This window comes from Accipiter gentilis, chromosome 10 (assembly GCF_929443795.1).
Source record: "Accipiter gentilis chromosome 10, bAccGen1.1, whole genome shotgun sequence".
In the NCBI taxonomy this organism is placed as follows: domain Eukaryota; kingdom Metazoa; phylum Chordata; class Aves; order Accipitriformes; family Accipitridae; genus Astur; species Astur gentilis.
This window is the reverse complement of record NC_064889.1, coordinates 29,306,817-29,332,637: the sequence shown is the minus strand read 5'-3', so window position 1 is coordinate 29,332,637 and position 25,821 is coordinate 29,306,817. Positions and strand designations below refer to the sequence as shown.

At 51.0% G+C, this 25,821-nt stretch overlaps 2 protein-coding genes across 3 annotated transcripts in view; one reads left to right on the top strand and one right to left on the bottom strand.

Moving 5' to 3' along the window:
- Positions 1-1,077: 1,077 nt before the first annotated feature.
- LOC126043813 (TBC1 domain family member 24-like) lies at positions 1,078-9,633 on the bottom strand. The gene is made up of 7 exons (XM_049812686.1): positions 9,531-9,633; positions 6,638-7,673; positions 6,185-6,343; positions 4,643-4,706; positions 3,084-3,179; positions 2,097-2,373; positions 1,078-1,223 (listed from the first exon to the last, which is right to left on the bottom strand). The coding sequence occupies exons 1-7, from the start codon at positions 9,631-9,633 to the stop codon at positions 1,078-1,080; spliced, it is 1,881 nt and encodes a 626-aa protein (XP_049668643.1).
- A 5,543-nt stretch (positions 9,634-15,176) lies between these two features.
- Positions 15,177-25,821, top strand: part of STX8 (syntaxin 8) — a 112,558-nt gene continuing 101,913 nt past the window's right edge. For both annotated transcript variants that reach the window (XM_049812722.1, XM_049812723.1), the window contains exons 1-4: positions 15,177-15,261; positions 15,796-15,895; positions 19,213-19,307; positions 21,016-21,126. In XM_049812722.1, coding sequence (XP_049668679.1) covers positions 15,245-15,261; positions 15,796-15,895; positions 19,213-19,307; positions 21,016-21,126 — 323 coding nt within the window. In that variant the 5' untranslated portion in view covers positions 15,177-15,244. The remainder of the gene's footprint in view (positions 15,262-15,795; positions 15,896-19,212; positions 19,308-21,015; positions 21,127-25,821) is intronic.

The window sequence follows — 25,821 nt, the reverse complement described above, 5'->3', positions numbered from 1 at the left end:
GCTGCATGACTGGTACTGTGTGAGCTTGCTGTCGCCTTACTCCTGCCCGTGTCCTCCTCCCATTGCTGGAAGCAGGCACCAAGGTAGCTGTAGCTCCTGCTCTGAATAGCTCAAGGAGCGGAATATATGAAAGATAAAACCACAAGTGGAAAGTATATTTGGATGTGGGGGATGTTCTCATCCTGCAGCCGGAATGATATCTCTATGGTCTACAAACCTCACGTGAGGGTTGCCTTGTCTGACTGAGCTACACAGACACGTTCATATTTCATGTTTTAAAATGGCACATCTCCCATTGTCCTGACCCCAGGTAGTCAGGGCATGTTGGTTAAGGCTCATATGTATTCACTGCTCGCAGTCTTACATCAGCCCTTTGTAGTGAATATAGATCTTCAGTTTAATACAAAAATGACAAGGCAGGTACACAGCTGAGGGGTTCTTGTTGGGTGCTGGTGTATAAACACCAGGTAGGACTTTGCTAATCACTGATCAGCAGTTTCAACCATGGACAAAAAGGGTCTCTTGCACTGTGCTGGATGGTGCAGGGGAGTCCTGGTAACCTGCAGAGGCTACAAAATTCTGTGTATGGCTCGAAGGGTGGTGGTGGGCTTAGGAGCAAGGGGAAGCAAGGTCCGAGGGTGTTTCTGGTGAGCTTTGTACCTCAGTGTTTGGTTTTGCCTAGGGTCAAAATTCCTATAAAATCTGCCTGTGCTGCGGTACCGCTGGTTTGCTGTTGAGCCCCAATCTGCAAACAGGCCAGGGACGTGTGAGAAACACTGGACTGGCTCACCTCCCCTCCAGCATCCTAAACTGCGACAGACTGGAGAGGGCCAGGTCTAAACTGTGGGAGAGGACCTCAAATGTCCCTGAAGGCAGCACCTACAGTCCCGTTCCTGGCACTGCATTGCCCTCCCTCCACACCACCACAACAGCTGACCATGGAGGGGAGGATGGCGACTGGAGGTGCCTGCGGCTCTGCTGGCAGAGACTGCAGCAGGTAGGCCAGGGTGGTGGCCTGTGCAGCAAGGGGTCCCCATCTCCATGGGTGGCACGGTGAGGGGCTGTCCCTCACAGGACCTAGGTGTTTTGAAAGCCCCACACTTCCAAGAGCTGCACCTTGAAGTTCTCCTGGCAGAGTGGAGGGTTGTCGAACGTCTCACAGTGCTCTGTGTGGCCCCAGAGCAGATTGGCGTCAAGGGACAGAGCTTGCCCTCCTCCTCCACCTGCAAAAGCAAGCAAGATGGTTGGGATCTGCTCTCCCCACCTTGCCGCCCAAGCAGGGGCACTGGCCCAACTGACAAGGTCTTTCAGGATTGTGCCCATCTCCCAGCTTTCTGTCCTGTGGCCACGGTGCAGAGCTGGGCTGGGGCTGCCCTGAGCTGCCTTCTCTGCTAATCGGGATGTCAGCGTGGAGGCAGAGCTCCCGGAGAGCTATTTGCAGGGCAGCCAGTGCGAGAGGTTGCCCTGGTAGCACAAGCTGAATTATTAAACTGCTTGGAGAGCTGGAAAACAAGGAAAGCTCCTTGCATCCCTGCAGCTGGGCTTGCCCTGATCCTGCTCCCAGGGGCTGGAAGGGAGGCAGCGGCAGCTGTCAGTGCTGCAGGCATTTCTGACTTGCTGAAGTCCTCTGCCGAACCCACCCCGGCAATGGCACAAAGATTCAACCCCCATGCCCAAGCCTGAGCTGGCAGACAGCTGGCATGTCTGCTCCGGGTGACCATGCCTGGCCCTTCCTTGGGCTGATCCTCACCTAAATCTCCTCTCCATCCAGCACAGAGTGGAGGGAAGTACTGGGAAAGGAAATGCCAGCCCCAAGGGTGTGAACCTCATCAGGAAGTTTGGGCTATGGTGCTCCCCCTTGGCTGGCAGAGCCCCGCTGAGGCTCTCAGAAAAAGCATCCTTGCCCTTGTGCAGCTTTGCACTCTCCTGCTAATTTGAGGAAGAGGGGGCTGACTTCATCTCCTCTGACTTTAAATTGATATCCTAAACCAGGAGGTCTTTGCCTCTACAGGCAGCTCAGATTTTAATCTGGAGTAGAGCCCTTTTCAGCCAAAGCAGCGGTGTGTTGGGGGGAGGGGGCACCATTTGGTAATTACCAATAATGATCCCTTCCTGTGACCCGGACATGAACATGGAGGCTGTTTTGGAAGGCAGAAGGAAATGCCTGATGGCCAGAAATGGGGAGAGACGGCCTCTCCTCTGTGGTGTGGGCACAGTGAGACGGTTCGAGCTGGTGCTGTGGCTGTCTGGGGAGGAGCTGAGAAGGGATGCAGGAGAGGGGGAAGGCGACCGCTGGCGTGAGCGCGGCACGGCTTTGGCCAGCTCTGGCTTCTTGATGAACACCCACTCGTACCTCTCTGTCTCTGGGTGCACCTGGAAAGGAGAAACATGGTGAGCCCTGTCCTTTGGAACATCTCTCCATTGCTGGGAGAAGATGGTGGTGCCTGGCCAGATGGCTCAGGGGCCAAATGCTGTGTGCCAGGTCTGGACCTGGGGCAGGGAAGGGACAAGGCATCTGCAGTGCCAGGGCTGCTCTGGAGATGGCTGTGACTGAGAAGTTGGTTTTGTCTTTGCCAGGTGCTGCTGGAGATGGGCAAACGTGCACTGCCCGCATTGCTGGGTGGATGCTGGATGGATGCTGGTGGGATGCTGGATGGATGCTGGACTTTGCCCCAGGATCTCTTGGATGAGCTCAGCCTGCTCCCTCTGCATTGGTGCTGGGGCTGATTTGGGAATGCTCCATCCAGGAGCTGCCCCATGCAAACGGGGCAGAAACCCGCCCTGCTGCACATGCTGCCCTGCTGTCATCCCAGGAGAATGCTCCAAGACCCACTTGGGTTATTCCACGTTGTCTTGGGGGCTCGGGGCAAGCAGGCTCACCCAAGGCAGGAGTTCATTCTCCATTTGCTCTGATCCAGCACAGCAATTTCTGTGCTGCTGCCTCCTCCCAGAGCTAAGGGGCAGCGGTGGGACCGTGGTAAGGAAGGAGCTTGGTACCACCATGCCCCAAGTTGTCAGAGGGGTAAACGAAAAAGTAACAGACAAACCCATAAGCATAAACCCAGAAGTAAAATGTGACTTACAGTAAACACAAAGCATTCCCCTGTCCCAAAAAAGCCTGATGTTGCCCCACTCTTTTTCCTTTCACTCCAGTCGGAGGAGAGAAACGCCCCGCACACCTTCGGGAGAGAGCACAGGGAGCTGTCAGCAGGGGAGATGGCTGGGGCCAGGGGAAGCCCCAGAAACACTGGCTATCACATGTGTGTTCATGAGGGCAAGGGCTCTGCGAGGTCCCTTGTGGGAATCAGAGACCCAAATTCTGCTATGCCAGCTAAATCCTGCACTGACAAGTCACTGGTGCTCTGGACATGAGTCCACTTAGCTTCAGTGCCTAAGGCGGGACTCTGGGAGATTTGGGGGGTTGCTCTTTTGCAGCAGAGGTGATTGCAGTGACCTGCATGCTGGTTGATTGAGCAGGGCCAGTTCGGCTGTGCTGGTGTGTTCCGCGGCCTGGGCTTGGGAGTAGGAGCTGTGCCTCGACCCCCGAGGCCACTCTGGCTCCTGGCAATGGAAAGGAATAACTGTGTGGCTCAAACCATTATATGAACAGTATTGCAACATGCTGGAGACAGGGGTCTAGGAGTCCCCTGTCCTCAGCTGGCCCCTGGACAGTGGCAAGGTGGTCACCTGTTTTATGAGTCTTTAGAGAAAATATGGTTTAAAATGGCAAAGACTCAGGTAACACATGTTTTTTTACCTACAAGGCTTTTAACCAGTCCCAGGGGTTCTTCCACCCATGGTCAGGCTGACCCTGGTATGGATGTCCTTGCCTTGACCATGGCTGGAGGGGACCTGCTGAGAGGTGGGAACTCATGCCTGTCCTTGGTACTAGCTAAGGAATAAAATGAGCTAAACCATGTAGGAAACAAGGTTTTATAAATCACCTTTTCTCGTCTGCACAAGGCTCTAGGGGGTGGCAGGGTGTTTATCTCCACACCATGCTGAAGTGTCAGGCTTGGGAAATCAGGACTGGTAGGTCAATAAATCTTTGGGATGCCTGAACAATTTGCAGAACTTGCCTCCACTGTTTGATGAAGAGTGGAGAGATAAAATACGGGTTTATGAGCCACTCTCAGAGTACCTGGAAAGAGGCATGGCTCAGGGTTTTTTGCAGTAATTTCACAACTTAAAAATATTGTAGAAGCTGTCCTTATTTCTCCTCCATTTCCCTTGTGTGGCTGCTCTTGCAATCAGAGAGAGATCCTTGCATTTAATGCATTGATAGCAAGGCCTGGCTCAGGCAAAGCATCTGCTGAGTTCAGGGAAATCTGCCTAGCAAGGACTGGATTTAGTCTGTATTTGCAATAAAAGAGTATCATTCATGGCCTCTCTCCAGCTCACTGACTCTTCCTCTGTTTCCCCCCAGCAGCACCCTTTAGACCAGTCTGTGTCTAAGGCGGCTCTTGGTGCCAGAGGTGTGGTTTGTTCTCTGCTGGGAAGGGGGACAGACCCCAGGGCAGGGCAGGAGAGGGACCGTGCAGCCCTGTGGCTGCTCCAAGAAGTGCTGGTGGTGTCAACTACCCTGTCCCCTTCCCCACGCTGGCACCAGTGCAGCTCACTTGTCTGCTTGGGAAATACTTACCTCCCCTTCTGTTGTTTTTATGAGCAGTACCGTCGGTTCGTAGCCTTCACAGCACGTGTAAAACCTGCAGGGATGAACAAGGGGGCTGGGGTCGATGGTGGTCTGAGACCCAGAAGCATCATGTCATGCAGACAGCCTGGGCGCGCGGTGAGCATGAGGCTGTGAAGGACAGTGGAGAGTTGTGGTGGCTCTTCTCAGCCTATTGCTGTGCTAGCAGCCAGCCCGAGGGAGCTCGTGGAAGGACAGCAGCAGACTCATAATCATGTAGCTTGAGCAGCTTCAGTGTTTGCGCAGGAACAGAGGGAGTTGGCTTATGGGACTTCTCAAGTCATCATTTTTGCTTGGTGAAGCAGGTAATAGCTCAGATAAATCCGAACACTAAATCCTCCCACCCTACCCTCAGGCACCAGGCTGGGAGGCATGCTTCATGGGGGGATTTTGCCAAACAAGCTTGCTTTTAATCTGAATGTGTTTCATAATCGTGGCTCTGCACCCTGTTGCTGCCTTGGAAAGGTGCAGGGCTGTGCTTCCCAGATGGGGCTGCACCACTGGGCCATGGGATGCCTGCTCACCCCTCATGGGCTGGGGGAGCATGCTCATGGTGCTAACGGAGGGACTACCATCGCAGCCCCACCTTTAAACACTGCCCTGAGAACCAGGGTGGCATGGGCAGCATCCAGCCCCTGAACAGCCCGGCATCCATTCCCAGTCTCTCAGCAGAGAAACACCTTGGCACTGAGTGTTGCAGAGATGTCCCTGCTTCCCACTGCACCCTTCACCCCATGGCCGTGGCAGTGCGTGTCACTGGGCCCTGGGTTGTCTCCAGTGCTGACATTGGTCTTTCTATTGCAATTTTGGGCATTGGCCATGACAGTTGGTCTCTCTCAACTTGTGTTTAGAAGGTTTGATGTCTTCCCCATCGCAGGATGTACCCACATGTTGTCTGCCCCTGCCCTAAGCTCTGCCTGCTCTCTGGGTGCAACTTCTCAGCTTAACGTGCTCTTACATAGGAGCAGGTTTGGGTTTCTTGCCTGAAAACATTCATGCAAAGGCAGCCTCAGCCCACTGGAAGGCTTTTGCTGCTTCACGTCTTGGGAAGTCAATGGCAAACTCATTTTTCAGCTGTTTTAAGCCGTAGCACTGACTGCAGTGTCCAGCAGCCGCCCTGTGCTCCTTACCGCTGGGAGGGAGCTGGAGTCCTGGGGGTGGCGTGCTGGCTGGACCTGGCCAATTGTAGCATGCCCAGCACGGCATGGCACATGGGGACATACCCCTGCACAGCACATCTGCCGGGCTTTATGTTCCCCATGCAGTGCCAAGTTGCTGATTGCCACCTCACTGAGCCTCAGCCCTCTCCCCTACAGCCAGTGTGGGCCCAGAGCACACTCAAGATCTTCAACTGAGCCCAGGAGAGTCTCCAGAAGACCTCAGATGTACCCCATGGGCATTACGTGTTGCTCCTTTCTACAACACCAACCTCTTCCCAGGTTTACACCTGGCCCATCCGACCTGGCCTGACCTGACAAGCAGATGAAGCTTTACCTCTGCAGGCTGCACCCATCTTCTGAGGTGGAGAAGAGCAGCAGTGGGGGGAAGAGGGAGAAGCGCTCAGGGATCCAGGACCAGATGATGCGCATCTCCTGAACCGTTACAATGCTGGAGCTGAAGATCTGCATGTCCACGGCCAGGTGGAAGGACTGCCTGCGTGAGGGAGGACATCCATTACTGCCAAGCTGGGGGGCCCATCTGCTTTTAGGGGTGCAGCCCCTGTGCATCAGGTTTTGTCATGCCTTTTGTATCATGAGCTTTTTGTTAACATCGCTAGCTCTAACTGTATAGTGCTTCCTAACAGGGTCCCTTGTGAGGGGCAGTGAGGCACCCAGCGTCGCCATAGCTGTGGGAGATCCCTGAAGCCCCCCTCATGTTGTATCTCCACTGTAACTCATATTTTGTCTGCTTAACCCCAAGAGCTGGCAAACAGAGAGGTCTCCTTACCTGCTCTGCACCATGGTTATGCCCTTCTCCATTAACGCCTTCCTGTTGGCCATCTGGAGAAGCCAGATTTCCTTGCGGGAGAACAGCCGGATGCCAAAGGCTCTCTCTAGGAGTTTTTCGACAGTCACATGCTCAGCAATGTTCTGCACAAAAGCCTGCAGGTCTGCCTTGATGTCAGTCCCCTCCAGCTCAGCAGAGGTCACTGACAGCTTGTACTGCTTCAGCAAGGCCAGAGCAATACGGTAGAGGACCTTCTGCCCCTCCAGCAGATAGACATCAAAGACGCGGATGGCGTAATTGAAGGGGAGGTCATGAAAAAGCCATGATAACCATTTGGAGTAGACCTCAAAGACGTTCTCAGAGGTGCTGGCTATGAGTTTGTGAGCTGCTGGGCAGTGCTTGTTGGCCAGATCCCCAAAAGTCATGCAGGAGGCCTGGTGGGCCAGGAAGGACTGGTCAATGTAGCTGGTGTGGGGAGCATTACTGGCGATGAGGCGAGAGATGTTCTCAAAGCACTGAGCTTCATCTTCACTGTAGTGCAGCAGCAGAGCTACCAGAGAGGGGAGGATTGGGCTGTAGGTTATGTCGGGGAAAAGGTTGCCAATGCAGATGAGGATCTTCTTCAAGGCGGTGACCCCTTCCACGTTGAGACAGTACGTGGGCATGGAGCATCGTTCCAGGAACTCGGGCAAAGGGTGGGAGCTCACACTCAGCTTCCCAAAGAGCCGACTCGCCACATCCCTGTAGACGAGAGCATCTGGGGTGACGAGCCGGCAGGTGACCTGCTGGATGAGCTGGTGGTAGACCTGAGCTCTCAGAGCACGGCTCGCTGCCCAGTAGCCTTCTCTTGCCAGCTTCTTCAGCTCCTTCAGGGGCTTGCTGAGGATGTCTCGGGGGATATGTGCCTGTTGCTCTGGGTCTGGCATCCTGTCCCAGTCCACGAACTGTCCACAGCCCAGACAAGAGGAGGCGTCAATGTCCCAGGTGTCAGCTTCAGACGTGATCACGATGGTGACTGGAGATGAGCCAAACATCTCTGTAGGACAAAGACCTTTTATTCAACATGCTTCACTGCCCCAGCTGACAGCATTTCACCCTGGTTGGTGACGCTTTGAAGTCTTACAGCAACATCTTGTATTTCAATAGTTATTCTCCCCCTCCCCTGCAAAGGGAGGGTTTTCAGAAGGCTTTGCCTGGCTGGAGCTGCTCACTTTGCCCTCACCTGCTCACATTGGCTCAGGGCCCTGGTGAAACTGCTGTCCAGGGGCTCAGGGAAGTGTGGGGCCAGGTACCAGCTCAGTGTCAGGGCTGCTTCTCCACACCATGCAGGGCTTTGTGCCCCTCAAAAAGCTCCTGACTTCCCAGCCTGTGACCTGCCGAGAAGGAGGTGCAGAGAGCAGGGACGCAGGCCTGTCCCCCAGGGATGACCATGGGACAGCAGCGTTACACCACTGAGGATAACGAGCAGCTCAGTTCCAGCCCACCTCTGCAGGGGTGGGTGGGGACCTCACGGGCAGTGGGGGCCCAAGCGATGCTGAGGCCAAGAGGGACCATTTGCATCGTGTCCCCTCCCAAGGACAGAGCGAGGCAGGAGGCAATGTCCTGTCCAGGTCTGGCAGCCCAGGACCAGGCTGCTACGAGCCCAGACCGAGCGAGCAAAGCTGGCCTCAGGTGTTTGCCCTCCCTCATACTGCCTTCTGCCAAAGTCTCCTGCAAAAGTCTCCCGACCCCTCCGGCCACACGGGTGCCAGAGAGAAGGTGAAAGGAGAAGGTGCTGGAGCAAAAGGGGCTCGCCAAGGGTGCGGGGATGGCCTGCAGGGTGCCAAAGGGTCCCCGTTTCCTGCGTGCCCCCATGCACCTGGAAGGACCCCGTCCGGGGGACCACACGCAGAGGCTGGCAAGCATCTGGGAAGCCCCTTGGAGACAGAAGGTCCCTGGGGGACCCTCGGGGGAAGCTCCCGCACTCAGGACTGTGGCAGGGCTGTGGCAGCCGCCAGCTCTGTGCTGGGAAGAGCAGAGTTTGAGCTCCTCCTAGAGAGAAGCGAGCGGCATTTTCCCTGGGGTTGGAAGAGAGCTCAGCTCCAAACCCTGTACAAGCAAGACGGGAGTTGTCTCCGCGTAGGTGAGTTCTGCTGGGTGGTGATTAATTGGCAAGGATAAAGTCGATTAGCGCACACATTAATTCTCTGATGTATTTATCTTGGATGCGCTCAGTTGGATTGGGGAGTCTAGGATGGATTTGCACTGAGCCAAACCTCTCTGCTCAGGCCCCAAGGGGACACGGGGGACAGCGTGGTCCTGGTACCGTGTGCTGCGTGCATGGCAGCATGTGGTGGCACGCTGAGGGGGTCCGGGCGCCCAGGCTGCTCCCAGGCTGGCTCCGGCTCTGGCTCCTGCTCTCCAGTTCAGTTTGGCCCCTGCTCAAGTTCAGCAAAACCAGCAGATCAGGTTCAGTTCTGGTTCAGGGAAAGGGCAGCAGTTTTAACTGGTTGCCGTTCAGCCTGACTCCCTGCATTGAAGACAGACAGACCCTGAGTACAGTCATGCAGGCTTCTAGCCATAGAAACCAGGCTAAAATGAACACTGGGGTTGAAGCGGGGCTGTTTGCACCGCCGTGGTCCCCAAATTCGCCTTGTGTGCTGCCTTTCCTGAAGTACTGAGGAGCATCAACCCGAGCCCACCCGGCTGCCAGTGCCCTGGCCCAGGGCAGGGGCTGGTGGCACCATCTCTGCCTGCCCCGGGACATGTCGGGGGCGTTGGGGAAGGAAATGTGGGTCTGCTCCAGCCCCTCTCCTCTGCTGGATGTGGCCCTGGCACGAGCGGGTCCAGCGAGAGCCTCCTGCATCTTCCCCAGCGCGAGATGTGCGGCTGTCCCCGGCTGCAGCTCACTCACCTTGCCCAGTGCCTGCGTTATCGCCCTCAGCCGGCTCGGCCATGGGGAAGCTGCCAGCCGCACCCCCGGGGGAGCGGGGCAGGCTGAGCCCCACCTGCAGCATGTGCCCGGGCTCCGGTGCACCCCGCAGCCGGGTCCCCTCTGCCCCTGTCACCTGCCCTGACTTTTAAGGGGAGTGCCAACCCGCCGGCACAGGAGGTTTATTTGGTGTAAATAGGGCGAGGGGTGGAGCAGCTCCCGCGCCCGTGTCACCCCTTCCTGCCCCAATTCTGCGCTGAGGCCAGGGAGGGGGACGTAAACACCCCGTGGGAGGAGATAGCCATCAAACCAGCAACACGACCATTAAACTTAATCATTTATTTTTCCCAAGAATAACCTTCATTCTCCCACTCTGGGGTTCACTCCCTTCGCCAGCGTCACGAGGCAAGGACGGTGCTGCGGGGGTGAGCGAGGGCTGGGGCTGCTGCTGTGGCAGTCGCCTGTCCTTGAACGAAGGAAACATCAACACGGCAAGTGGGTTTGCAACCGCTTCCTGCTGGATAGTCCCAGGGGAGTCGGAAAGAGAAGCACATGAGCAGCAAGTGCCAGGAACCAGGTGATAACGGAGAGATTGGGGCCACGAGGAGTAAATAATGCCCTTCTGCAACCGTCTTGGGTGCCCTTAGGGACACTTTTTGGGGATGGGCGTGCCGGGGCTGTGCCGGCCGTGTGTGCGGCACTTCTTTAGCACAGGCCGGCAAAACCACTGAGAAAAATTTGGGGTGGTGCAGACTTGCACCCCGCAGCACCTCATGCCTCCTATGTACACAGTTGCACAGCAGGAGCACAAAATGTGATCGTTGCAGGCACAGTTGTGGTGCTTCAGTGTTTCCAATCTGTCCCCCTTTGAAATAGTTGTTATTGTTTGACTTTTAGCCTGAAAATGCGTTGCAGAATTACAAACCGTATGTTGTACTTACAGGCAAAGAGCCAAGTTGAAGGAAAAGTACTCTCCAACGGCTGAGAGTTGCTCCCAGCAGCACTGCACTGATCCGACATTGCTACCTGGAGAACTCATGGTTCGGGCTGTACTTAAAAGTGGGCATCTTTATAGGCATCTTAAAATTTTTAAGGATCTTTTTTTCCTTAAAATATCTGATTTTTTCTTTGTGATAACAGCAACTACAGGTCACTCCTGCCTTGCCTCTCTGCCTGCAGGTCTGCGGGGTCTGCCTGCACCTGCAGTGCATCCCTGAGCATCTGCCGGCACTGCTGACCTCGGGGCATCTGCCGAGCAAGAGCAGTCCCTCTGCAGACCCTCTCCTTTCTGGATGAAGCACCTCCTCCATGATGTGCCAAAATCTGATGAGAGCAGCATGGCTGTCCTGTCATTCCTCTCCTCCCTTTGCTCCTGGCAAGCTGGGAGCCCAAGGGAGTGGGGGCGAGGGGCTGCATCAGTGAAAGGCCCCCCAGGGTGCTGCGCTGGGTGGGAGGGAGGTGAGGGGCTTTTTCCCAGTGGGAGGCTCCTACTCTGCACCCAGAGCCGGTCTGTGTGCTGGATGGGTGGCTCTGCTCTGCATGCTGCATCTGAAGGGGCAGGTGATGGCCCCCAGCTCCGCTCCTGGGGCTGCCGGGGGTCCCCACGCTGCACCCTGCTCCCATTCCCAGTGCAGAGGCGTTGTTTATTCTCTCTCCAACTCAAAGCCTTTTGCCCAGGCTCTTACAGCAGTGGGTCCTGCTGCTTTTCCCCAGGACCCTGTCAGCCGCCTTCTCCTCGTTTGCTTTTTCTAGGACAGTGATGCTTCTCCCTGCCAGACTGAAGCAGCTCTGAAACCTCCAGTAGCTCCCCCATCGGCCTGCCTGCTCCCCGGCAGATGCTCCGCTCCACACTGAGATGGGTGATGGAAGTGAATTAGGGACGGTGCAAAAGGGATCATCACTTCATGCGTTTTTAATGGTGAAAAAATTAAATATGTAGAGGCCCGCACAAGCTCTGGACGAGCCACGCAGCTGAAGGCCATCAATGTTTCATGCTAACTGCCTGCGAGAAAAGCCAGCCCAATTCGGATTTGCAAAGAGGGCTGGTGAGAAAAGCTTCACTCTGGGGACGGAGCCTGCACCGGGGGGCTGCCACGGCTGGCAGGGCTCCCCGAGCTGCCCCACGCTGCGTCGCTTGGTGCCCAGCACCCTTCTGGCTCATGGGTCCTCCTCGGCTGCAGCTTCACAGTCCCGAGCACCCGTCTCGAGAGCATCGGTCTCAGCCCCTCTGCGACAGCCCTGTCCCGCAGCAGGAGGGGGATGTGTCCCTGCTCCTCACCCCAGCATGTCCCCTAGCCCTGCCCAGCCGCTGCAGGAGAGCAGACATGAAATGAGGCGGTGCCTGGGGGTGCTCAGCACCTCCCCAAACCAGCCCCGGGGGTGGCATTGCTCCGGCAGCACTCTCTCCCCATTGCATGCGTGGCTCCTCTCGCCCCTCTCTCGAAAGCCGCCCCAGCCCCAGCCCCAGCCAAACGGGCTTCGCCGCCGGGTGCGAGCGCTCACCGGGAGCACAGCGGGCCTTGCAGCCGCCTGTAAATAGGCTGACGAGGATGCGCTCGTTACCGCGGTACACCACAGCAGTGCGGTAGCAGCCCCATGTGAGGAGGGCAATAAAACATCCCTATCAGTGCCTTGCTGCTGCTTTTCAGGCACCCGTACTGATGTTTGTATCTGCATTGATTTGCGTCACCAATCACACCCCCAAAAAAAGAGGAGAGGCCAAATCCTGGCAGATCAGCTGTGGGAAAGGCTCTTCAGGCTTGGATAGAGGCTGCTGCAAAAGCGAGGGCCTGCACCTGCTGGCCGGTTACCGCAGAGCCCTTTGCAGCCTCTGCAGCCAAAATATTGGCAGCGTCAACACCGTCCAGCATCATGCTGGCTTCCCGGCAGCCTGGCCCTGCCTGCTGCTGCTGGCAGGGGGACAGGGACGAGGGGGACAGGGATGGACATCGGCGTGGGCAGGGGAGGGCAGGGGGAGGCAGCAACTCTCATCTGGAGATGCGCGGGGCGAGGGGATGGGGCTGAGGATTTGGAGAAGGGAAACGGCCGCTGCCTCGAGGAAGGGAAAGGCAGGAGCCAGGGAGAAAAGGCCGCAGGGAGCCCGTGGGTTTGGAGCAGCCCTGCCCGGGGGGGACAGCCTGTGCCGGGCATGGGGAGGGTCGGGGTGCTGCGGGCGGCACTGTGGGGGCGGTTGAAAGGGACCCTTGAACATCAGGAGCTGCAGCCCAGGGTGGGAATGGAGAGGGTGACCTGCTGCTCAGCCTTGGGTTCACATGGTGGTGGGGAGGGGAGGAAGGAGGGGGGGACGGAAGGAAGGAGAGAGGAAGCAGGAAGGATGGAGGGAGGAAGAAGAAAGGAGGGAGGAAGGAAGGAGGAAGGAAAGAAGGAGGAAGGGAGGAAGAAGAAAGGAAGGATGAAAGGAGGGAGGAGGAATGGAGGGAGGAGGGAGGGAGGGGGAAGGAAAGAAGGAGGAAGGGAGGAAGGAAGGATGAAAGGAGGGAGGAGGAATGGAGGGAGGAGGGAGGGAGGGGGAAGGGAGGGAGGAGGAAGGGAGGGAGGAGGAAGGGAGGGAAGGAGGAAGGGAGGGAAGGAGGAAGGAGGGAAGGAGGAAGGAGGGGAGGAGGGAGGGAGGGGAGGAGGAAGGGAGGAAGGAAGGCGGAAGGAGGAAAAGAGGAAGGGAGGAGGAAGGCAGAGGGAAGGAAGGAGGGGTGTGCTGCAGAGAGATGCTAACCAGGGCAGACAGCCCTCTGGGAAGACGCAGCACCAGGACACGTCCCATGTGGGGCTGGATGGTGTGTCTCAGGGCTTGGCAGTGTCAGGCACAGAGGCTCCTTGTCCTCTTCTCTTACGTTGGTATTTAATGCTGGTGCAAAAACCCTGAAAAAAACAAAAAAGCAACTTTTTCCTTAAAAGGCTCCACTCCCTTCTTAACTTGTGCACCACTGCAGTAGATCCTGATGTGCAATAATACAGGGATAATACTGTTGGGATGCAGAGTATTGATTCCTGCTTTCCAGCACTTGTCTGGTCCCTCCAGACTTCACTGCTCAGAAATAAACTGCTCTGGCACTCAGGGCTGTTATTTCACAGAATTACAGAGGCTGGGAAAATTGCCTAAGTACTGAGCACGTTTTGTTGGGCTGCATCTTTGCATCTTCCAGTGTATTTTGTGCTTCTCTGGAAGATGAAAAAGGGCTCCTGGAAAATCAGGAAGAAGCAACAGGCTTGGATGCAGTTTTGCTCCTGACTCAAGTATCTGTCTGACGTTCTTAGGTCCCCGAGGGCGTGGGGATACCCAGGCCTGGGGGATGCCAGCTGTGTCCCTGTGCTTTCTCTGCCTCCTGGTTTTCTCTGTCCCAGTTATTCTCCAACTCGCTGTACCAAAGCTCCCCCGGCACTGTTCGATTGAAGATTCCCCTGCTGCCATGCTTATAGCGGTACATTTTAATCCAGACCACAATATTATTACTGCAATAGCAATATACAGCTGCCCCGCTGGCATCAAGGCACCTGAGTTGGGTGCAAGGTGCACGCAAGAGACCGTTGGTGCCGTGAGGAGCTGCTGCTGAGTTCAAAGCTTGCCATCAACATGCAAAATTGAAAATATAAAGGATTTCTTTCTTCCTCAGCACCAAAGGCTGGAGGTGTGTGACACCCTGGGCCTGGCCAGACACACAAGCCTTCATCCCTCCCTGTGCAGCAGCATCGCTGAGTGCATGCTGCAAAAATCCCAAATCCCCCCCGGGGTTTAGGAAAAGCATCAAATACTCTGGGAGTCCCAATAGCGCCCCAAGAAATCGCAAAGGTTTCCAAGGGGGCCCTGGCTGCAGATTAAATGCGATGCTATGGAGATACGGCCAATGGGGGAAACGACTGGGGACGAGGGAACGAGGGGTTTCAGTTGCCCCATGCTTGTGAGGGCTCTACCCCTCCTTAATGGCCTGGCTGCCACAGCGTGGGCAGGCGAACCCAGCCCCTCAGCTGAGCAGACAGCTCAGGGCTGGCAGCAGCCCCATCTCTGCTCCCACGTCTGGCAGCACTAAGAAAAGCCCAATGCTGGTGCCCGGGGCCCTGGTAGGCGAGGCCCCCGCTCTACAGACACAGCGGGAGGGCCAGGGCAGAGCTGGGACAGCTGTAGCCCTGCACCCTGCTCCTCTGCACCGTGCATCTCTGCATCCTGCACTCCTGCACCTCTGCACTGTGCAGCTCTGCGGTGCCACTCCATGCACCTCTGCACCCCTGCACTGTGCACCCTGCACCTTGTACTGCACACCCAGCACCTCTGCACCCTCACTTCTGCACCTTGTACTGCACAACCAGTACCTCTGCAGCCATGGACCTCTGCAGCCTGCGCAGTACACCCTGCACCCTGCACCACGCACCCTACACTGCTGCGTTGTGCACTTCTGCACATCTGCACCCTGCACCTCTGCACCTGTACACCCTGCACCTCTGCCACCCGTACACCCTGCACCTCTGCCACCCATACACCTTGCAGCCATACACCCATACGCCCTGCACCTCTGCACCCATGCACCCTGCAGCCATACACCCATACGCTCTGCACCCATGCACCACTCACCCCACCCCTCCGCCCTGCGCCTGCGCACGGCGGGGTTTGGGCCTCGGCGGGCGCCGTCGTCAGCTGACCCGAGCCGGAAGCGCGGGGGCTCTTCCGGACGGCGGCGGCGGCGGCCATGGCTCCGGACCCCTGGTGAGCGCCGGGCCGGGCCGGTTCACGGGCGCGGCTCCCCCGGGCAGGGTGCGGGGCCGCCGGCTCGCCCCCCACCCCGGGCCCTCTCTCGGAGCGCTCGGTCGTCCGCCGGCGCCGCGAGTCGGCCCCGATCCTCCCCGGTGCCCGCCGCTGGCGGGGTCCGGCCCCGCTGCGCGGGGCGGGGGAAGGGACCGGCGCTCGCCGGCGGCCTCTGCGGGCCCGTCAGCCCTGCGGTGGCGAGCGACGGAGCCCCGGGCCGCGCACCGGCAGGCCAACTTCCGTACCGTGCGGCGGGGGGGGCGCCCCTTCCCCACAGAGCGCCTTCCTCCCCCCCCCCTCACCCCCCCCCCCCCCCCCAAAAAAAAAAAAAAAGCCACTTTCGGGTAATCCTAAAAAGCGGTGGTTTACGCGCTGCTGGCTTTTCCACAAGCCGGGATGAAGCGGGGCCGAGCTGCCGTCGGAAGGGCCGGGGGGGCCGGGGCCGGGGCCGGGGCCAGGGCGCGGCGGCGGGGCTAGCTGCGCCTCTCCCCGCAGGCTCTCGCTGTACGGTGCCGCCGGCCAGATCGCCCAGGAGATCGCGGAGAAAATCCAGGAGCGTAACCGCTGCCAAAGGAACGGGGAGAGTTCGGCCAAGGTACCTCTCTGCCGGCAGCTCCGGGCTTCGGGAGTGTGGACTGCTGGGGCTAAGTTTTGCTTTTAAGCGTTCGAAACATCACTGTTCTTTAAGATTCCCGTAAAGAGAAGAAGAGTACAGTTTCTAAATTGACGGTGGCTTTTCAGTGTCACAGAAATAACCTTGGATTTACCAGTAAGGAATCTTATATGCCTGCAATAACGCTGGCTTTACAAAAAGAGAAAAGGAGAAGCCGTGGGGGTGTTGGGTGCACGCTGCTGCCTGCTCAGGGCGGTCACTGCCAGGAACAGAACTGCTTTCGGAGATCCTGAATCTAAGAGATGTTGGGTTGCACATCAGCTTCTGCGCGCTCCTTTCTGCATAAATATTGGGTAGATACTTTTTCCCCACGAGGCTGGCTGGCTTCCCTTCTGCAGTGGCTGTAGATCAGCTGAAATAATGAATTTTGCAGCCTGTTTTAGCTACGTTTCTAACAAAATACAAGACCAGAGTTAAATATGAATGAGAAGCAGAAGTTAGAGCTTACCCAGGGTATTATGTTCTCCACCTTTTCACACTTCCTGTTTAAAAAAGAAAATAAAAAGTTTCTCAGGAGGCTGCTTTTTTTAGGACTAAAAGCCTTGTCCTTTCCTTCAAAAAAGTGTAGGAGTCTGCTTGATAGCACACCCTAGGGATCATGCCATTAACTTTTCCCTTGACCACGTTAAGAAAATGGCTGCAAGCCCTTGAGTTAATCTTTATAATAATTTGCATAATTAAAATCTCACTGTTTCATTTTGTAGACTCTGCTCCTCTTTATAGAAGGGTTGTAATGTGGTGTGTAATCACTGAATCTTCTTTGCCAGTCTCTTTGCTGATAGTTTTTAAAATAAAATGTCATTTTTGAAATGTTTCCCTTGAAGAAATCTTGAAGAAAACTGTGTAGGCTTTGTACAGTGATCATTGATTTTTAATGAATGACTCAAATTTGGCGTGAATTGAAAAGAGGTTTCAGAAGGCCCAAATAAGTGGGATTTGAGAGAAATATTTTCTCTAGCTGTAGAGTTGAGAGGAGTGTTTAGAGGTGGTGATTAAACTCCCTGCTTTCAAGATGATGAACTGTTAGAAATTGTATAGATATGCTCAAGCAATAGCAGACATAAAAAGATTGCTGCTTAATCCATCTGTATTTACAGAGGACAAAGTTCTCTATTTGCATCATTGCTATCTATGATGTGTTCTAAAAAACCCCAACAAATGGTTGTATTGGTGTTGTTTGAAGCCTTTCTTGTACTGTAACTCTCCTAGGTTGTGTTTTATGGAAACATTACATGGTTGACTTATTTCTTCATAAAATCATTTGTTCCATGCCCTGTGTTTTCCAAGCACAGTTTCCCTTTAATCCATTAACAGTTAAAGATGAATATTTGGCAGTGTTTGATTCCACTATAAACAAGTTTCCAACAATGAGAGAGTTGTTTTCATAACAGAAATGCATGTTGAGAAATCCACGGCTGAGCAGTCATATATTCTGTGACTCCTGAACGTTTTAACAGAGGAAAAAAGTCTTTGTACAATATTTGCCTGGTAGGGAGAATGTAAACAAGTTTTTATTTTTATAATATTTTGCCATTAGCATGGCTAAAAAAACTTACTGCTGAGCAAAAAATAGAGCATAAAATTTAAAATTAAAAAAAAAAAAAACCCAAAAAACCAAAACAACCCTGTAGGGAAAGATTTCAAGCCAGCACTTACAATCTGTGAACTCTACTCTATTGAGCTGATCTTAAAACTTCCATTGGCTTCTTTTTTTCTTTTCTTTTTTTTTTTTTTTTTCTCTAATGGAAGTGAAATCTTTTGTTATAGCACTGCAATTCCTAGCCAGAGTAGCAGAGGGTATCTATTTTAGATTACTTTCTTGGATGTATATACCTTTATGTTACTGTGCCATTCTGGGTCAATTAAATGCAGCATTCTCCACTTGCACATGAGTACATGTGAAACGAAAAGACCTTTTATTACCTGATTGCAGAGCTAGAGGATATGCAGCAGCTTGAACTTCCCTAAAAGCATTTATATCCCATCCTGGCTTTGGAAATGTTGCTGTAGTGTTCGGCGGCTGTGAGTCTGAAGGTGGATTTTGGCTGCGTCCTCTCAAGGCTGCCTCAGTGTGGTTGCATCTGCTTTCTGTTGTATTTGGTAGTGTTTGAGAACAAGTTTCGCTGAGTCAGAGACTTAAACTTCTGAAGCTATCAGGGGATTTTTTGGGAACTCCTGCTCCATCCTGTGCAGATATCAAGTGCAGTTTAGCTCTAGGCAGGATCCTTGCAGCATGGTGACTGCTAGTGAGATGTTGGTGTCTGGCTGCTACCTCTGTCTTCAAGAACGCAGGAATGAGAGTCAAAGCAAATAATTCGTTCTCTGTTACTAGTTCATCACACAGAGCATCTGAGGTTGCTAATCATTATAACCCACAGTGGGGCTAGTATCTTTTAAACAAGAAGCGCATGAAGTCTTAGTTAAGTTAGCTTGCATAGTTAATTGCAGTTACAGTGTTTTCTCCTAGTATGTTGTACATAACTGGAATGGAAAGAAATAACATTTAAGGACGAAAACCCCAGAGGATAATGTCAGCCTAATTTGGGAAGGCGTGAGGATAGAGGAGGAGGATTCACGCAAGCCTCGGGCTTGGTTGCAGCGGGGAAGAATGTGAACGACTTAACTACATTTTTAGTAAGAAAAGACACATCTGAATCTTGGGCAGCTCAGTTGTGAGAAAGGGTCGGGAAACATAGGTGCTGCTGAGAAGGGAAATGGAGGAAATCTGAATTTCTCTGGGATCTTTAGTTTAAAGTCTGGAGGAGTTCAGTGGACGGAATGTCTGAACCTGTAGCAACCTTCCCTCTAATCCTGGGAGCTGGGAAAGAAACCTGGTGGCAGAAGAAGCTGGCGCCTGTATTTGTATTAAGGATCAGAGGAAAGAACTGGAAAACTAACTGGAAAATATTAAAATGTGCTGAAATGTTTTGCTCATATAAAGGAGTGTGTTTATAAAGACTCAAAAGAAAGCTCTCCATATTAAACAGCATTAATGCAATAGAATTGTGTTTGCAAAACTAGTACTATTTATCTCATCATTTTGTAAGCAGTCCAAACCAGTTAAGTGTATTGTTCCCTTTGTGGTTCTGAGGCAGGCTTTCTTGCTTTAGAATGGAATCCTTCACACCAGTATAGCTGAAGTTAAATATATTGTCACCTGCATATAGTAGTATTAAATTTTATGCAAATACAACTCAGACAAAAAAAAAAAAAAAAGAAATCTCTTTCTTCCCCTTCAGCTCAATGTGATTATCAGATCATTGTTACAGAATCTCAGAGAGAAGATTGATCAGCTGAAGGACTTACTGCTTCGGGCTGTGTCAACACACCAAATGTATCTGTGTAAACATCAACCTTTCTGTATTGTGGGAGAGGGTGGAAAAATATGCTATAATTGCTCTGCCAGGCAGTTAGGGTTTTTCCCTCGTTCCATTTTTAGAAGACTTTGTCACTAGAACTTTGTCCATCCTGCTGTTTAATATTTTCATTCCAGCTGTAGTGTAGGAAGATTTGGGAGCCTGGGCATCTCTGGTATGGTGGGCTTCGGTTACGATTGGATTGTAGAGAAGCTTAACGAGATGGTCTGAATAATCTCAGAGCTGCCATTGTCTTGCCTGTGCACTGTGCCGATAGTACTGTTTGAGTGGCTGGTTTGTGAGCTAAGATCGCTCATCTGGCAGAGAACTTGCTAATCTGTTATTTTCAATTGGCTCAGTTGTTGGCTGCAGAAGTGCCAGTACTTGCAAAAAGGAAGGATGAAGCTGTGTTCAGGGTGTGGGCAGGAATGTGGCAGCTCTGACTTGGACTGACTTAAGCAGCAATAGAACTGCATCTTCAGAATGATGTCAAAATGCTTTAAAATATGCCTTAGAAAAAAAATCACAGGTTTTCTTCTAGGAACATTACCCTGTGGCCTGGCTTGAATTTGCTGCTCCTTCCATATGCTGGGACAGTCAGGCTTAAGGAGTCGAGTATGTTCGTCTCCCTGAAGATATCCAGCAGCAATCTGATTTAATGAATGAATGTTTAATTTCAAGCTTACTGTAGCAGAAATCCTTTTGAAGCATGGACCTCCTGAGTGCTGTGCTGATGGCCAGGGGTGAAACTTTCCTGTCCAGTGAGTGCTTGAGAGCAGACGAATGCTACAACTGGGACAGAAAACATACACAAATCAGTTTAGCTATTGCGTCATCTACTGAACAGTACTTGGAAGAGAGTTAGTAGTCCTTCAAAGTGTCACAAAGATTAATTAAAAAAAACAAACACATGTCCCCTGTCAATGCCTCAGCACTTCAGGGCATCTTGTCCTTCAGAGATACCGTATGAATTGTTTTTGTGCTGCATCAGTGGCTGTCGGGGTGTTCTGCTGATTAAATGCAAACGGAAACATGCTCAAAGTAAATTTTTGGTTGTTTGCCCATCACTTGTCTGGGAGGCACTCACCTGGTCAGTGTTATGACGCTCCAGTGAAATAAGATGTGAAGTACCCTGCTGATTTTAAAAGCTCTATTCTGCTTGGGCTTGCCCTATTTATATCATAACAGTATAAGTTGGAGCTCTTTTAAAGACTCATCTTTCCCTGAACTTAACCTGTGTAGTACTGTTGTACATCGTCAGTGTTACAGAAGAGATCAACTGTGTAGGACTTCTTAGTAATAAATGAAAGAAGAATTATGTTGGATTTTGGAGAGGGAAATGCTATTCTTAATACTTATGCTAATTTGGCAGCAATAGCCTTCCAGTTCTCTTATTACTTTGAGATGATGACCTGAAGGTCACTCTGTGGTCACTGTATGAAACTTTTTCTTTGAGATATGCAAACTTCAGAAACACATTTAGAATAACAGCAGATTTCATTCAGAAATCTGTGACCTGTTCTCTTAGGTGTTACAGCCTTTCCTTGAGTTAAAATAGTTACTCTAGTTAATTTTGATGATCAGAAGGTCTGATTTATTTTAAGAATGTATAACAGGTATTATTTTATTCACTAAAATTAATTTTTTCAGTGTTTTTAAGTTTGGTCCTTAACCAAGTATCCTCAGCACACAGCTGGAGGGAGACAGGAGGCAGAATTTGGTGGATGACCTTCTCACACGACAGAAGCAACTTCAGGCATCTTACAAGAATGAAGGCACAGAACCAGATGTGATAAGGTATGGCACTGTCACCTCGAATGAACAATGTGGTTTGTGCTTTGAGTGTGTCTGAAGATAATGTTAAATGCATCCATTGAACTCATGTACCTCTACATGTAGCAAACTGCAGTTTCATTTGCTTAGAAATCACATGATTTCTTTAGGGACAGTATCATGTATGTCTGCAAAGCTGGGGTGGGTGAGGGAATGGGGAGTTGCTTGGAAGAGGTAGTAGCTAAGTGACCCAGTAGAGTCAGTCACTGAGTTGGACTGGTAGGTGCCGCCATACAAGGTCTGCATGAACTGTTGGAAAGAAAAACTGTCAAGGTGAGGCTTAAGCTTCAAACAGTCCCCAGTGATCATATTGTGTAGCAGTCAGTGGGGGCCTCCAGATGGACTACATTTTAATTTCCATTTTGGTGTGTCCTTCACAGCTGGGAAAAATAATTATGGTTAATAGCCTTCAAGTTGTGCTCTCCTTATGCAGTTCTCATATAGCCCCTTTCTAGTGGAAGGAGTTGTATCTGTCATCTCTAATAGGTTCTTGGAAAGAATTGATCCCTGGTGGTCTCTGTCCGATCAGGAAGAAAGGTAGAGTCTTTTCTTGAAGTGTGAAATTCAAGCCTCTAGCCCGAGTTAATAAATTATTAGCAGTGCTAAGTTTGGTTTGGTGGGAGTCACACAGGTGCTGTGTCCAAAACATATGAACCATGTTGGACATAGGCTTGGTATAACTATATAAAAAGACAACTCTTACTGGAGATGTTGCAGTCCTGCAAGCAAAATGTGCAGTGCAATAAAGAAGGATGGGTTGTTTCTAGTGCTTTGTTAATGGCCTTTTGAATTTTATCCGTTTCTGGTTAGGTCAGCACCAGCTTTTGCGTATGGAATTCCACTCGCGAGTATTTGCTCCTCTTGGCTGTGCCTCAGAGTTTTTGGTAGCTTCAGTTCCTGCACAAGCATGCGTCTTGCTAAGGAACTCCTTGCAGCTACTTTACATCCAGAAGCTTTTATGTCTCACTAAAATGCCAAATTAAAAATGCTTGCTGAGCAGCAGGATTGAGAGATTCCTGTGAATTTGTTACACTTCTCTTTCCGTTCTCAGTTCAAATAGCATAACCCACCCTCACTTTTCTCCTTGTTCCTCCTCTTTCCCAGTGTATTTTCAGTGACATCCCCACTGGTCGACAGAGAGTATCCTGGGTCCAGCCTGGAGCTCTGCGTGTGCTATAGAAGGGCTAAAGGCTGTGCTAATGAGGTTCTGTCTCTTCAGCCTCTTCATCTGTGTTGTAAAAGTTGTTTTTTCTTTGAGACTCCTTTTTCTTTCAGTGTGCTTAAACTGCCCAGTGAACCAATTGCTGGAGGAGAGAGAGGAGAAAAGGGGTAGCAATAAATAAGCCTTGTTCCTAAGCTGGTAGCCAGGCTGTCATTTCCTCCTTCCTCTGCAAGTAAATGGGTAGTAGGTCTACCATCTTAGCACAGGATTAGGGCTGTGGATGTCAGAATTGAAGTGGCATGTGTTGAGGGACAACTTTGGAACCGTTGGTATGATTCACTGGGTGATATGCTTTGATCTCTATTAGCCCTAGGCCAACATTCATACAGAAAATGAAAAGCCCCTCTGTCAGAAAGTATGAATTACCTGTCCCCTGACCCCACACAGGTCACTAAATACTGCTCTGTGTAAGAGTTACCATTTTGGCTAAATTCCAGCGCAGGTAATTGTATTTGCTCTTCCTAATTTTATCTTTGCAGATTCAGGTAATCTTCTGTCCTGCAAAATAGTGCAGAAGAGAAGCAGAGCTGCAGTCTCTGAGTCTACAGAGCTTGCTGTATTTCCACGGTCAATGAAATGACTCTCAAGTGTAGACTGTAATTGGTAAAACTTTGGTTTAAAGCCTCATATTTTTAAAGAAGTGAACACAGATTCTCGGAAGTTCCATATGAATCACATCTGTTGGGCCCAGCACCTATTTTGTTGATGTGTGGGAAGCTTTAATGCAGCACGCACAGACTTCTTAGGCTGGTTGTGGGTCATGCAAGGGGCTGTGCTCTGCCCTGTAAGCACTGCACAATGCTCATGTGTGGTCTGGGTCATACGATGTGGCTGAGCAGAGCTTCATCACCTCTGCTGACCCGTGGTGTAGCAAGGTCTGCCTCTGAAGAGTGCAACTGTACTTCTCCAATATGGACATGTGATATAAATATATATTTTTAAAAAACTTTAACTTGTGCTTCTAAGTGGCAGATGTTTTCTAATGCACTATATTCACTGGACCTTTTCTGTAGCAAATACACAGTGTTGTATTTTATACATGCACATGTAAGGTTACTTGTGGGAGGGAGAGAGTTAGAGCCCTCCTGAGAAAGTTTCTCACCTTTTTGCAGTATGTCAGCCCTCAGTCTTAGAACAGAACAAAACTTCATATACTTTTAACTTCTCACACTTTTGAATAAATCGGTGAGCCTTTTTGCTGATGTTCTTTGAGAACCAGTTCCTTCTCAGCACTGTGCTCTTGAAAAAGGCAGAGACAGTTTTGAAGCTATTGTATAGTAAAAAATTGGGTACCAATGTGAGCGTTGTGTTCTATCATAGCTGTTGAAAATAAGATAATTTTTTTTCTGGCTTGTTTATTTTGTGTATCTTGGAGCAGATACAAGAGTTACTCAAAGTTTAACTGATAGTTTTCTGTGTTCACATGTATATTCGTGTTTTGTGGGGGTCTGTTCAGTAGCATGGTGTAGAGGTTGGTTTCTGCTTGCTTTTGTTCTCCAGTGCAGAGTTCGGTACAGCCAAAGCACATGTTTCACTTTATGGTTTCTCATCTTCGCGACACTACATGTTGTCAATGCAACACCTGCTGCAGATAGTAAAACTGTAGACTTTGATTGAATCCATTAATTGTTCTAGGTTTGCCATTCTCCAGAGTGCAGTGCAAATCCAGTTGATGCATTGGTGCTGACTTTTATATCTATCACTGAGTCAACCGAAACGTGTAAAATAGCAAGTAGGCAAAATGTCTGTGGGAACTGATGATGTGAGAAAGCTCTTGTGTGTCACCTGCTCTGAGCAGTCCATAAACTGATCTGATGTTCTGAAGCATGGCCATCCCTACTGTGGCAGGGCAGCGTTGGTATGCTACTGCTGTGGAGCAGACAGAGGGCAAGGAGTCACCTTAGAGCTGCCCTGGCATAAAGGTGTCGAGGCAGATGGGAGGAAAATACCAAAATCCCAGTATAATTTCAAGCTCCCTTAGAAATGATCAGGGAAACCAGTATATTCCAGTACAAGATAACATCAGAGACACTATTTATTTGCTAGTGTTGCAAGGCTTGAAGTTTTATAGTTCTCTTTTAACTTCTTTAATTAAAAATGGATAAAACTATGCCAACTATTCTCTGCCTGGTGAATTCACACCCCTTCCATACTCTCCCTTGTAGGTCTTGTTTTCAGTGGTGCGGGCAGGGACATAGCCAGGGCCTGAATCTTGTTCCAGTAAGTCAAACCTTTCTCTCTTCCTGAGCCTGGCCTCCATGTTGGTCAGTAGGGAAGGATCTTGTCTCCCTAGCCTGCCATACTGCTTGTAGGAACAGAAGATGACAGGTTCTGGTAGGGTTAAGCTGCTATTTACAGCACTGCGTTTCTCTAAAATTGTTGCAGACTTCTGAAACAGCCTGCTTTGCATTTCAGTAGGTGGCAAAAACCTCTCTTCAGTGTGTCTGAAGTCTGAAAGTCAGCTTTTCCCACTGCATTAGAAAAATCAGCACATGTTGTTTGATTAAGTTCTAGCAGTGACACTTTTCTCTGGTTTTGTATTGGTTTTCCGTATCTAATCCATCCCTGATGTGACAGCACACATTTTCAGAAGTCTTTTTCTTTCCAGCAGTCATTCCTTTCATTAACCTTCTTGCACCACTGATCACATATTTATTGTCCCCATGGCCTATAACTGTGAGGGTTTCACTAGAATTAATCTTCGTTTATATTTGGTCACCATTCAGTGAGTTTTACATCCTTTGAAAACTGCTGTAAAGCTATTTCTGATTGTGAAGTACAGTGGCCTTAATGCTCTTAGTATTTATCCTAACTGACAACTTGGGCCAGAACACAGGGCAGGACGCTACGTTACTTTGGTATAGCATTAGTTTACCTTCCGGCGTTGTCGACCTTAATTAAGATGCAACTGGAATTTTCCAGGGGAAAGGTTGTGCTGTTTACGTGACTCTGCTTGACTAGGTCAGTTAAATTTTCTTTAATTGGTTTTCAATAGGCAATTTCAGTATCTTCTCCCCTCTTTTCTCCTTGGAAAGAGATCTGTGCAGGTTATTCTAACAGAGGCTTTAATGGAGTAGAAATCCCTATGGTTTCACACTATTTGAAAGCAAGAAGTGAAAAAAAACCAACTAGAAACGTTGACTTTCTGGAAATCACAGTATCAAAGTTTTGTGAGTCTTTAAACATTTGTGGAGGCAAAGGAAGCAAGAATATTCTTCCTCCTGCCTGACCAGGTAGTCAGTATGTAGAAGTATATGTTGATTGCCAGTGAATAAATAAATTGTGTGTACTTTAACATGCCTTTCTTGGTTTCTCTTTTAATTTCTCAAAAATATAGAAAACTTTTGATAGCTGTGGGACACAAAATACCTTAAGTAATAGCTACCCTGGGTAACTTTTTTAGAAGAGTCCATTTTTTTATTATTTATTTTTTTTTA